This window comes from Leiobunum rupestre, chromosome 1 (assembly GCF_980474605.1).
Source record: "Leiobunum rupestre chromosome 1, qqLeiRupe1.1.hap1, whole genome shotgun sequence".
NCBI classification, from domain to species: domain Eukaryota; kingdom Metazoa; phylum Arthropoda; class Arachnida; order Opiliones; family Sclerosomatidae; genus Leiobunum; species Leiobunum rupestre.
Window position 1 is genome coordinate 26,510,964 of NC_143384.1, and position 14,438 is coordinate 26,525,401.

Consider the following 14,438-nt stretch of genomic DNA (forward strand, 5'->3'; position numbering starts at 1 on the left):
TGAAAACCATATGCAGTCACAAAAGGACGAAGAACTCCAATTCGTAGCCGAAGATGCGCTTGATTAGATTAGTTTTTCATATTTTATTGTCTTAGTTTGTATGATAGTTGTTAGAGAAATAGGTGCACCATCGAGTAGGATTTCATTTTAGAAGTCCGTTCAGATAATTAACAGTAATTTTCAAAATTAACCATTTCATGGCAAACTTCATAGTCCTTCTTATATTTAACATTTAATTCAGTAATTAATATTATCGCAGGCCCCATTAGTGAAAGTCTTTTGTATCTGTAGCGTAGGGTTAGTAATTCAAAGTTAGACGCACGTCGACTTTTACTTATTACTAAAGCCTATTCTCATACTCAAGTGCTACAATCTTCTTTTTTCGTTTTAGATAGCGAAATTCTCTTCGCGGTACTGATGAGCTTCAAATATAGCGAAACCGATCTACCGCTGAAAATTCAGGCTATTTTAGGGCCCGTTGCAAAAGTCATTACGAAAAACCTAGCCGATTGGCTAGAAATCGAAAATCAGCTCGGTCGTTAGCGGATCGCAAAACGACATTCATGTACTAGCCGACGCGTCTACTTAGGCGTTTAGCCCCGCTTACTACTCAACAAATGAGAAGCTGTTATTTAGGCGGAAAAACCTATGAAATTTATAAACAAGGCCTAATAAATCGTGAAATGGGATGCGGTAAGAAGTACAGCAGCCACGAGCAATTTACCTAGGGCTGGGAGGTTTCAGCGGTTGGCTCTGGTTTCAACAAATTAAAGACAAATGGAGAGATCTTAAAAGTAGAACTAAAATGTGAGCACAACGTCTTCGAAAGAACCTAAAAAAACGGGAGGAGGTAAGCCTAAGCCACCTTTAACCCCTTTAGAAGAACGCGTGGCTGCATCAATTGGTGAAAATGCCCTTTATGGTATTGATGGTGGTTATGACAGTTTCCATAAAACGCAGGTTAGCTAGCGCTAAGGCCAAAACTCCATGACAGCTAGCTTCAATTAATAAAAATGCGCGTTAGGCCTAACGTATTTTTTTTTGCGTCGCCCCTCGCAGTCATAGCGATTTTGTCCTATATATAATATATATATATATATTGAAAACCAACCCTTACTCTACGTTTCGTGGTGACACAGGGATTTTTTTAGAAGTTAGTCCTTAATATTATTCAAAATTAAAAGTCCTAAGCATTAATTGAGTCGTTAAACCTTAGAAAGTTTCTGTCTGGGTAAAAAACGGGTTTCTTCGTCTTGAACCGTGGCAACGAAATCTTTGGCAGATAAAAATATGGATAAATGAACATGGCCTGTAATACATACATACATACATACATACAAACATTGGCATCTTAATAAGAATAATAGAATACACCTGCCCGCCAGCGCACCGTACTACAAAAATAAATAAGAATTCATTAAAATTTCAAGGTACGCCGTCGCCTACCACCTTGGCGCCGCCACTGTGTGCGTTTAAGTATGCACCTAGCTTTATATTGAAATTATCTACTCTTTCCATTTTAAAGCCAAAACCATTAAATTAACCTTCAAAGATAAAACATGCATGTGGAACTTTAGAGTGGGTAATTAGTCCCAAGAATAGGTCAAATTCCAAAATTAGCACCATCAACTCAGGTCAGTTCGTGGTATCTCCTAGAGTAAGTGACATTGCTATTGTTCTGAGTACATCCAACACTCGGATTGGAGGTAAATAATTAGTTAAAAAAATCTAGCCATTTATTTAAAAAACCTTCATAAGAAACTGATTATTTATCTAGACGTTTTAGGGTGCACGTGTACCTTGTACCATCCCTGACGTTGTCACCGGGTTGGTTTTACGGTTTGGACTCAATATTTTAAGGGGACCCCAATTCTTCCGCTCAAAAGATGTGGAAAAAATTACATTTTGTTTTAGGTTTCGAGTGGGAAGGAAAGGGGAACCAGCACTCGCAATGCACCTAGCGCCTTAAGTGGTATAGAATGCTTTCGTCTGATACGATTTTAAAAACTTGTAACGTCACCCAACTTAAAATAAATAATTAATTAATTTAGTAAAATATATTGTAACAGTACAACACCTCAATTCAAGAGCCACTAACCTCAGAGAATTTGGAAGATCCGATTTCGGGCCTCCATGTATAAATTTAATACGTTTTAATTTACTACACATGAAACTCTAACCATGAAATTGTAAATTACGGATAGTTCTTAACAATGCCGAAGCGATTGCTAGCGATGTTAATAATAGAAGTAAGGATTAGAGCACAACTTCAATTGCCTATTTCACTGCAAATTAAAGCAAGTGTCGGCTCTAGTATAATTGCGTTCTTTATCGACAGTTGTCGCCACCGTGCAAATTTAAACAAGTTGATTAGGCACATTACCCAGCATAATTTACCATATGACGTGGCCCAATAGCATGCCTTTAGGTCATTGGGTAATCGTAATCACCTATCAGAAAAGACTATCTGTAATCACGCGCTCATTCGACCTCGCCTTGAAAATAAACAATAACCCGTTTTTGAAAGTCGATACTAGGTGGAAGCACCTTCCCGGCGATCTGAGGAACCATAGCCATCTTTGATATATAGACCCAATCAAAAATAACGTAGGCAATGATAGAGCCGACACTTGATTTAAATTTCACTTTAAGAACAGCAAAATACACTTCGAGATCAATTTATAGTCGTAAAACGATCTCAATTTGATCGTAATGTCCTTTTAATTTTTTTCGAGCTTTCTTATGTGTTCTGAAACTTTTCGGTGATCTAAATGAAGTATTTTAGTATGTTAAAAACACGTGCCATTTTAAGATCAGTTCTAGGACACTCAAATATAAAATGTCATCTAAAAGTGAAATATTTATAATCTTACTATTTTTATATTTTTACTTTAAATAAAAAATTTCAATTATTTCCTAAATTAAAAATAAACTTATAAATAAGCTCTAAAACAAAGATGAATAAAAATAATGAAGTTGCCAATTTATATTTTCATAAGTTTAGTCGCTTAGGCTTAGAAATAAAAGTGACGGTTGTGGGTTTGCTACCGTTTGAATTTACTTCATTTGAGATTGAACTATTGCGAATGCACTTTGTAGTAAAATTTAGAAGTTACAAAATTTCTAATGCTTTTCAGACTAGTTTACACGGAGGGAAGGAACGCTGTAAGTACTGTTTTCATTTTTAATCGTATAGCCGCCAGCAATATGCGCAAATAAGCACGCTTGTCTTTCTTGTCAATATTGGGGACAGCTTGAAAGGGCTTCCAAATTTTGAATAAAGGTCCCGATTTGCGCCTCCAAAATTCGAATAATTTCAATTTCATTGAATATGTTCATGTTCTCGATATACATAAATACAATATTTTCTACCCTAAACGTGACAAAAGTCGTCGAAGTTTGTACGGTAACATTCCTTTATTCAGAAATTTGTTCGGTCCACACTATAAAAGAACAAGATCAAAAATGAAATTTTCGTGGAATGAAAAGTGTAGTGATTGTCGCATAAATAAATAATCGCGATACTTGTTTTACCGTGGATGTATTGCCCCCGCGGTTCGGAGAGGAGGTATTTCCCTCTCTTGTCTCTTTCTAAGCGCCCGCAAACTGATACCCGTGCTGTAGTTGCTTCTTATTTAGGAACGCGACAATCTACCAGTTTGTAGTTGCTCCAAGATCCACGTAAGTAACCGGACCATAATGTATAACTTCGCTTACGCTACACTCATCATTAAAGATAAATACCTTTTGACCTTCTGGGTAACTTTTCAGAGGTTCACCCTACGTTGAAGGTAGAAGAAAATTAAGTCAGTCTTTCCATATCCTGTTAAAAAGTGTTAAGCTATGCCACGTAGCACGTGGACAACACGTTTTCAGAAAGATGTTTCAGAGCTCTGAAAAGATTCGGACCACGTCTACGAGATAAATCAAACGTCATGAAAATGGCTCCCTTTAAGTAGTCAACAATATTAGGAAAAGCTTTAATCGACGAGTTGCAGCCTTCGCCCAAAAAGTAGATAATTGTAAAAAAGCATGGAGGTGCTACTAGATTTTCCCTTTGTATTTCGTATACTTACAAATTCTGGGTTAATGAATTAACTAACCCCGGGATATATTTATTAGACCTGTGACGTTTATTTCTCTTGGATTTCGGTGATGACGGATTTGGAGGAATATTTAATTACACACGGGAAACAACTAACTCAGCCATACCAATGGAATTTCAATCATATCTACAGCTGTTTGGATGAACAGAAAGAAGGAAATGAGAAGGTTATGCTGCCTCACCAAGCCTTGGATCGAGCCAACTGGAATCTGCTGCTGTTCTGCTTCTTCTCGTTGGCCACCATCGCCGCCTTCCTCTTCCGCGGAGGAACCTCGAGAAGCAACTGGTTCAGGTCCATCGCTGAGAGCGCCTTCTTTCTATACTCTCACCTTTTCGGCAGTCCTTGTACTGGTACCGTTTCAATCAAAACTATAATTTGTGTTTACAACATTAAAAAATTACACTTTTAACATCATTAGCAGTTTTCTCCATTACTGGGACATTAGGTTAATAAGGCGTTCAGTTTTACGAAGCTAAGCTGGTCTACATGACCTATTCACTTTTAAGCCATAGAAATATAATAAATGGAATATTATTACAATCAATGACAACTCAATATTTGACTGTATTCAAAGGATGGTTTTAAAATCTCACAGATAAATGAGTATAAAATATTTAACATCTGTTCAAACATTCAGTCCCTTCTATATCAAAAGGGGGGAGATCATCAGGTTGACTGAAGGTTAACATTAGTTTCATTAAAGAAAGTATTCCACTCACCTTTTGCTATTTATAGCATTAACTGTGTTTTCTCAGTAACAGGGAAAGCAAAGCTAACGGTTCAGTTTCACGGATTATTTGCTGTCGAACAATTTCCTATCTTATTCCTCCGGCGGGAAATGTTTCTCATTTTCAGAGGCATCAAAAAAGGAAAACTGAGATTTGTTTGGTTTTACTTATAGCTTTCGTCGGAGCTCAGCATCGTCGCAGAGTGTCCTGGAGACTGTTCCTGTCTGGATGGCTTTTGGGTGCCACTTTCGTTTTACAGAAATGTTACCTCTGTAATATGAAGGGCGAAATGATGACAGCAAAAATAAAATACATCGAAAGCATACAAGACGTTTACAACAGACCCGATATTGATGAATATTATGTCACCGGTGCAGTAACCTACAGGATGTCGGTAATTTACCAATAAAAAAATGTCACGAGCAGGATTGGAAATAAGAGTTATCCTGTATCAAAATATTTATCCCTATTTAAAATTTTTCTGATCATCAGTTTTACGTTGAATAATAGTAAATTTAAGGTACCAATGCTTTGATAAGCAGTTTTCACAAATGCCAGTTTAAGTAGTATAAAATAGCAAATTGAAAAATCACTAAAAATTAGCGTTGAGATCAACAAAAAAGTTAAAATCACATTTAAAACGTATATCAAATTTCGTATAAGGCAAGGGACTGATCACTGTCCGTAATTGGTGTAAACGCCTTCAGCTTTGACTGTACTAAAGTGATAACGTAATCGATTACATATTTAGCACTACCAAAGGCTGTACTCGCTGAAGATAATTAAAGATACATTATTGGATTACTTTGCACTAATAAGGGGAATAAACACTATTTTGAGTGAACTCGAGCCTAATTGAATAAATACGTCGTAATTTTATGTATAATACAAATATTTGAAAGATATGCTGTGATAACTGCCGATGAATTTGAAAATTTCGATATGACATTAGCTGAACAATATAAACAGTCTTTTAGATTTCGATAGAAATACGATGCCGTTTTATAAAATGGCAGATAGAAAAATAAATCATGGTGCGATAAGTTTTGTAATTTGTAGCAAAATTTCGTCGGATTATATTGGAAAACCTATTGGGCTAATTCGGTCGAGACAGTTAATGAAACCTAGAAAAATTCAAATTAATCGACGAATAATTGCGGAACTTATCGAACCATGAGCAAAATGGCGTCGGATTTCTATGAAAATCTATAGTAATTATTTACTCGGGCAGATAATGTAACGTAGAAAATTAATTGGATTCAATTTATGATTATAATTAGTTTATATTCCTTTGAGTTATAATTTTGTCGTAAAATATTTGCCAATCAAAAACAGATTTCACCGTTTTATAGGTAGCGTTCAAAACAGAACTAAAAAGATTCCTTGGACCCTCAAGAATATTAAACCGTTCGGTGGGTCGACCAAATTTTGGATTCGAAAAAATAATTAATAGGAAGTCGGCTTTTCTCGCGGGGACGAATTTGTATCCCTTTCTCGTTAAAGAAAGCGTGTGTTGCCAACACATTTACCAGAGCAAGAAACATTACTACCCGGAGATGGCCTCGCTTATTTTATCCGTCAAACTGCCATTTCTCATCCAGATGAAAATTCGATATCGGTGAGTATTTATCATTCTCAATATACGCCTATGTTGGGAGTAATACCGTTTTGGATTCGAGACGTTTTAGTTAATGACGGTGCTTAGTAAACAATGATCTCGATCTAGAAAGTTTCTAATATATGACAATACAAAAATTAAGAACAATTATTATGCCTATTTTATAAATTTAACACTGGGGCACACTTGTCCAGCTGTCGAGGGAAGAGTCTAGGGAAAGTAGCATCGGGTATTTCTGTGACCTCTGGTTTTTCACATTTTCGGTGGTGCTTGGTGCTTTGTTGTGGAGGTATATTCACTAAATCTGTTACGGTTTTCCGTGAAGAGCGCCTTGGACGTCCTATTTCCTTTAAAGCGTGATTATCAATGTATTCGAATCTAGTACGTTACAGCATAAAGTAAATACAAATCTTGAATTTGAAAATTTCAAATTTTCTTAAACAAGCGTCACAATCAGACAGTTTGTAAAAATCAGGCACTTTAAACAAACTAAAATTTTTCGAGAATATTCTTAATTAAATTAATCGATTTTTATGTACAGTTCGTATTCAGTCTAACAAAGTAAGTGTGATTATAGGGACCTTTGGTTTCGATAAGCTCCATTTCGGACCATCTTATTTGGTTGTTTGGTTGTTTATTTAATGAAATCCCTCTTATTGCATAGGCTTGATTACTTCGAAAAATAATCTAGTATCATTCGTTAAATGATAATATTGTGATCATCTAATTTTTGTTTGAAAATTTTTATAATTTCACTAAAGATGGAGAATTGTAAATCCCGATATTTACCATTGTTTTAAGTTCTCGTTAATTAGTTTTCAGTGATCGAAGAATGGTTTTCAGTTTAGATTTTATAATTTTCATTCCAAGTTTAACACGGAGTTTTCTGAGCCACCATAAATATGGAGTGCCACCCTTATTATTATTAACTTTCGGTTTAATGGGTTTCAGGTTCAAATTTAAGAGATTCAATTTCAATTTAACGATTTTCAGTATTTCCAAATACGTGGAGACCCAACAGAGTCGAATAATAGACAGGTTTGAACAACAATATATTGAGATGCTCAAAATAAACTCGCATATTCCGTCGAAACGGATCACAATGTTCTTCTTGAAGCCCGTATTCCGGGTGTTGATTTGTGGGATAGCGCTCTCGATCATCGTCTTTTGCCTCGAAATGACTCTCGGACATCCGACCCGAAAGAACAGAAAATGCGGCCCAGCACAAAGATAAAATTGGCTTTGGAAGTAAATTGCCACAAAATCAGAGGCAAAATTGCATCCAGACAAATATATTTAATACATATATCTAAGTGTGTTTTGACTGCACTTCTTACTTAATACCCTTATCAAAACAAATAAAATATTTTTAAAATAGTTCACAAAATAAAATAGTGATTATATTAATTATCCCGTCACCTACCGAGTAAAAAAGGAACTATGTTTTAATGAGATTGAAGCTGTTGCTTAAAAACTAATTTACAAAGTGTACGTCTTGTAATTAAAATGCGCCAATCACTTCAAGGGCACTTGAAAGAGTAGGAATAATAGCAGACATAGTAAGGGTTCAAAAAGCCGCTTAAAAATATTACAAAAATATATGACAATCTTATTCATCACGGACCATTGTCAAGCAAATTTGACTCTTGACGCTTTGAAATTGTAGAGTTTAAAGAATTTTCAAAATACACTTTTTCACTATTGTAAACGCATCATTTAATATTGGCAATAAGAACTTATTTCTAATAGCGATTTCCACTGTGAAGCTCCGAGAGCACCCCGAAATCGATTTCGACGTCACAGCTCGTGTCGAGATTTCCAAGGATCGTGGTCGACCCAGTCTCCCAGTGAAATACAACCTCGTTTTAGGAGCAACTCTCGGGGCGAGTATTTTCCAGCGAAATACGCGGAAAGTCATGGCGGACAATAATATTGAATTCCATAAACTTTATTAATCATCCATGGTTAGGCCTAGGCGTAAAGAAGAACTTACTTCATTTTCAGAGTAGGAATAAATCACATCCTCTATTTATCATATTATTTTAGGCCTTTATACTATTTCCGGCGTTTGCCTTAAAAGAATTGCCTCTATTTCTTCGTCGGAACTATCCGAAGACGATTCTATAAACAAATAAGCATCCCGAATATTTATTGTCCTATCTAGTTCCGCCATTTTTAAAAATCACGAAAACCCCTCGAAATCTGTCGATCCGTAGAATTTCTCGGATCAAAATTTTCGCTCTCAGAGCACTCGCTGTGAGAGCGAGATTGCCAGTGGAAGACACAGATCTCGCCACGAGCTGCTCTCGATTTCCCAGTGGAGGACGAAATCTCATCACGAGCGCTCCCGGAGCGCCCGAAATCCCCCAGTGGAAATCGCTATAAGATGTAAGAAATCTAATAAGCGCTCATTCTACGTCAAATCGACAACTCATTATCACTCGATTTTAATGAAATAGTCATTGACGGTCAAATCTTAAATATTAAAGGAAATAATAAAGCGGCTGTAAGACAATCGCCATTTGAATGGTGGAGTTGCGGAGTGGTTAGCAACGAGAGGAGCCCAGCTTGTGGTCGTTGTTGAAATCTCGAAAATTCTTTTCGCGCTTAGTTTGCCTTAGTGAAGGCTTTTACCCAAGTGCTTCGGTTTCCCCTTTCCGTAAAACCTTGTTACGAATAATGTTCATAGTGAGGAAAGGGAGCTGTTGGCATGACGGGCTCGCCACCACCCTCATGGTCACCTGATTTAAAAGTACTGGGGCCTTGGGTTTTACCTTAGATTACCTTATATAGGAAATACAATTTTAACGGGATCAAGATTCGTTTAGGCAAATAATTTAGTATATCAAATTAAAGCCATATTATAAGCTATTGAGAAATGTATTCAATTAAATAACCCGAAAATTGTTTTTGAAAAAGTAATAGTTCAACTTCGAAAATCGTGGTAAATTGTGTTAAGAATAAATATAAGATATTTGTTGAAATGTTTGGACGTTCAAAAATCGACTATTCGCGATCTTAAAAGAGGGGCTTATAATCCAAGGTATATAATTTAACAACCACTTAATCATTAACCTTTTATATCAGAATTGACTATTACTTTGTTAATAGTGAACGTAGTGAAAATGTCATTAAAAATGTTTAATCTTTGTTTGCGTTGAGTGTTCAATTTGAGCATATCTGAAAAGAAACGTTTTATAAATTTACCATAAAATCAAAATAAAGTTAATTATTAGAGAATAAATTAAAAGTTGTCACTGTCAGCATAAATCTATAACAGGGATGCCCATATGTATTGTATTTTTTAATTGGCGATCCCAACCCTGAAATTAGTCCCTCGAGTTTTTTGGTTTCCCCTTCCCATAAAGACTTGTCGAGGTTAACGGTAATAGTTAGTGTAGGGAGCTTTTGGCTCGCTTGTCATGAAGGGCTTACCACCACCCTCCTACGCATTGTAACCCGGCCACCTGCCAAAAGGCATTATAAGTCGCTATGTGACTTAATTGGGCCTAAGGTTGTGCCTTGGGTATTAGCCTAGTTGATTATTAGTGTCCCAACCGAACAAACAAACGGGAATTCTCTTTCGAGCCGACACTAAATATCGTCAACAAAATGGGTTACACACTGTTAAGATTTTATTCCGGGTTTCATTCATTAAGTACTGTAGTTAGCAAAGTTTAATTAAACATGGTCAGTTGTTGTTTATAGGTATTAATATTTAAAGGCTTATGCTAAACTGAAAACGAGAAACTGAGAGTACCAAAAGGTTTAATAATAAAAATAAAAGTATAATCAAAATTAAACGTTATGAAAACCAACATAATTCGAAGTACTTCCCTTCGCGACTATAACACACTATTAATCTCGCGATAAATATAACATGCAGGTAATGGGACATTATTATTATTGTCATTAGTTACAACATAATTGTCCTTTGTCCAGTTTGATTATTGTGCTAGTGGAAAATTCTAAATTTTCTGACTGATGGGTGGGCGCTGATGCGGACGACATGATGCGATGTCCTTTTAAGGAGAAGGTGGCATTTTAGGCACACCTGCACTTGACCACACGCGTGACTCTTGCTAGCGTGTTTTTAGAATCGGCGTCTCTTTTTCAGAGCACCCACATTCGTCCTCGTTAAGAGGGGCAGAGACTAGTTCTATCGTCTCAACTCTCTCCTGGCTCCACGATCTTCTCTCTCTTTGGTGTCAATTTTGGTCCTATTTTTAATAGCCCTGGTCATGTAATCATTCCCATGTTAGCCACTTACAACTCACCCACGCTAACTTGTAAATTAAATCTCACCCCAATTAAGCTTACGAGTCCTTTACATCAACTACATTTATAGTGGCACTTTTGGTCTCTGTTGGATCCATGGTGCCCTTTTGGATGTCTAAAGGTCTAACGTCAACGCCGCACACAAACATCGCAGATAGGGAACACAAACACTCGACGAACAGTGGACACAACAATAAAACAATGCTTTAAATAAAATAAAACTGGTTTTGGTTCTCACTTGGCACTCTCAGTCATAAAATGGGGGTGGATAAACGGGGTTATAATCAAGATTTTAATTTGATAATACATATTAATTTAAATCCTGTTTACTTAATCACATCATTTCAATTATTATTATTATTATTATTTTTCAGTGGCGTAGACAAGGGGGTTGTCGAGGTCCAGACTCTCTCTCTCATTGGGCCTAGCTTTGACTGTACAACATTTTCACCCCTTCTCGACCCCCTCTTCTCATTCAAATACTGAGACCCCCCTCGGTCGAATTTCTGGCTACGCAGTGTTGGATAAAATATTTAATTTCGGTATTTAAAAAAATACTCAAATGATACTAAATGCTCCTACGGTATAGTATTTGAAATATAATACTAAATACCCACAGCATAAAGTATATAAAATAAATACAATACATTATTTTAGTATTTTAAAATACTACAATACTCAAAATACAATGATTTCTTGAAAAGCGGGAAAAATGAAAGACTGTTCGAAAGATTGAAAATATTCCACTTTTATGCGCGATTAAAAAGATTGTCTCGTAAAGCCAGGCGCTCACTGCTCTTCGTAACGTCTCCGTCCTACCTTTCATAAGGCTTTGCTTCGTAACGGAGACAAACCTTGTGGAAGGCAGGACGGATACGAAACGGAGAGCCAGTGGGCGCCTAGCCTTAGTCTCGAGTCTTCGCTACTCCAACGCCACCACGTGCGATAAACGGTATTTTTCACGAGTTTGTGCGTGAATATGAATTAGGCGTATTTCCTCCGCTTGATGGTGTAGTATTGGTTCAAAATACAAAAAATGTATTTAAAATAAAATACAAAACACTTAAAAAGTATTTGAAATAAAATACAAAATACAGAAAAAGTATTTAAAATACTACCCATACTTACTATGTAAGTTAATGTTTAATTTAATCTTCCTTTTGAACTAGAAACAAGACTTTTCTAATGTAGTCAAATGCATATTTATAAAATTTTTTAACTGGTAAACATCAGAAGAGCCAATGCACTCCCTGCCCCACCCGAATCAAATTTCTGTGCATATGATAAATTCCCTATTGAAAATATAATGGTTTTTTAGTATCCGCCTAATTTAGTAGTAGTTACGATATAGCGACCTCTTTTATGGCGTTAAAAACCTACACTTTAAATATTTTTATAAATGATAGCTTTGAAAATACCACTTGAGAAATAATCTTGATAGTCATACGAGAAATGATATCAGTAGATTAAATTCTGATTATAATAATAATGGGAATTTTGAACGGCTACTTGTTCGCAATTCCAGTGGTAATACAATGAACTAGGGCCGTAAATTTGTTCAGCAACCAATTAAACAAATGAAAAGAAAACATACAAAAAAATTAACCTTCCACCCCTTAAAAAAAGGAAACTGGCTTTAGAAAATCAAATATCGTTTGAGTGTCGTCAGTGTCCTATAACTAAAGCTAATAAAAGTGTTACAGAAGCCCGGGATTTAGAAATGACTTTACATAATTAGAGAAATTCAGATGAATCTTTGGGTTTATTAGATATTTCCTATAAAAGAAAAACAAATTGTCATTGAGAGTTCAGAAAACTTTGTTGGTAGAAAAAAATGCTAAAACGCGAATTTGAAGATGGACCAGGAAGATTTATTTCTAAATGTTACCCCAAATATATTGTATTAAAAATTATTTACAAATTATTGTCTAGGAAACCTTAAATTATAAAGTGAAAAGATTTGATACATTATGTAAAACCCTATCTATATTACATGTAAGGAAGTTGTTGATCGTTTTCCTGTAACTGTAAAAGCTGATCATTTGGTTGATTCATTTGGCGGTAAAAGATATCACAATGCTACCAGTGAATCGTATTTTTGGGAAAGATCGTATCAACCATGCACAAATATGATGGATGAAAAACCACTTGTATTGATGTGAAGGACGAGTATATAACATACTTCCTCTTATTGTAAATGCTGATGAAGGGAATGGTGAAAAATGGAAAGAAAACAAACATTCTTGGAATTGTGGCGCTATTTGTTATATTAGGCCTGTGTCTGTAGAATGAATTGTAGAAATTTTACAGACAATATGTAATTCCAAAAAAGATGTTTGGCTTGCAATATTTAGCACTATTGACAACAGTTCTGTTTCTCACCAAGTTTGAATGGGTCAACCACTCTACTGCCTTGATTTTAAGAAATGTCGAGTTATTTGACAACTCTGAGGAAATAAGCTCCACATTTTAGTGCGCTTCGTATTCTTCTAAAAGATATTTACAAGGCTTAGCTTGGTCTGACCTTTATCAAAAACTGTGTCTGGCTATTAAAATAGGTAATTTTGATAAGCTAGAGTGTCTAATAAAGTACATTGCGTCGTTCAAGATAGGTTTACGGAAAGCGAATATTTTATCTGACTGTGACGTAGTGCAACCTTCATTAGAAGAGGATGGGGCTGCACAATGGACCTCTGGTCCTAGTGCTAGGTTGGGTCTAGCCCAACCACCCAAACTCTTACTAATAATAATAAGAAAAACATTTGATATTCGATTTCATGGTCTTAATCATGATTAAGACCAGGAAATCGAATAAGGATTTGATAGTAGAGCCTTCAAAGATTCAATTATTGGAACATATTCCATTTTGCAAGGTTTTTTCCATTTATCGATGCCAAGATTAATTGTTACTGGACTTACATAGCTAAATTTTTCTTGGAAATAGGTTTTTCTTCAGTATTCAGTTTTTAAAGTTGAACTTAAAACAGAACCAGCTATGAAATTTTAGGAAAGAAGAGTTTTAAATTTATCAATTTGGTCATCAGTGGCATTAATACCAACCTCTCTGAAAATATCATTAACAGAATTAAAAATAGATTTCTTCTCAATATCACAAATTTTATTCAGTTCATTAAATATTTCTTGAACTGTAATAGATGGAATTAAATTTTTTGCCTCTAGTTTAAGGAGAAATTGTCATAATATTTCATTTGGAACACTTTTATCAAAAACACAATCGGATGAGCAAACTATATCTATATTACTACAACTAGGTTCTGTACTTCCCTTATAGAACTATTTAATGCTTCAGGACCCAGCTCAGCAATTTCACTGAATTGATGACTCCTTAAAACACGAGCTGTAAATGTGCTGTTTAGTGTAAAAAGACGAGTACTTTTATCATCACAGAAAGGACAACTAAATACTTATTTATTTCTTAAATGCCATCTCATATGATCCCTAAGCTCTTTCGTCGAAGAAAAAAGTTTTTTACAAAGGGAAATGGAACATTTAAATAAGTGACTATTAGTAACTGTAGTTAACGACACAGCTTTTGCAGAGTGATGTCTGCTTATATGACTAGTTTCTCTAGACACGGCACTGAAGCTTCTCTTACAGTTCTTCACAATACACATAAAACTGACATTAGGAGTATTGCTGTGGCACATGTAGTGGGATAACAGATTGTTCTGAGATGAGAAAGCTTTT

At 35.5% G+C, this 14,438-nt stretch overlaps 1 protein-coding gene across 2 annotated transcripts in view; it reads left to right on the forward strand.

The window, feature by feature from the left end:
- Positions 1-3,081: 3,081 nt before the first annotated feature.
- Positions 3,082-14,438, forward strand: part of LOC149961987 (uncharacterized) — a 53,166-nt gene continuing 41,809 nt past the window's right edge. The window contains exons 1-5 of one of the 2 annotated variants that reach the window (XM_090173078.1): positions 3,082-3,165; positions 4,123-4,456; positions 5,008-5,228; positions 6,187-6,452; positions 7,446-7,687. In XM_090173078.1, the coding sequence (XP_090029204.1) occupies positions 3,127-3,165; positions 4,123-4,456; positions 5,008-5,228; positions 6,187-6,452; positions 7,446-7,686 (1,101 nt within the window). In that variant the 5' untranslated portion in view covers positions 3,082-3,126 and the 3' untranslated portion in view covers position 7,687. Of the gene's footprint in view, positions 3,166-4,122; positions 4,457-5,007; positions 5,229-6,186; positions 6,453-7,445; positions 7,688-14,438 lie in introns of those variants that run through there. The other variant, XM_090173137.1, reaches the window with a different exon arrangement.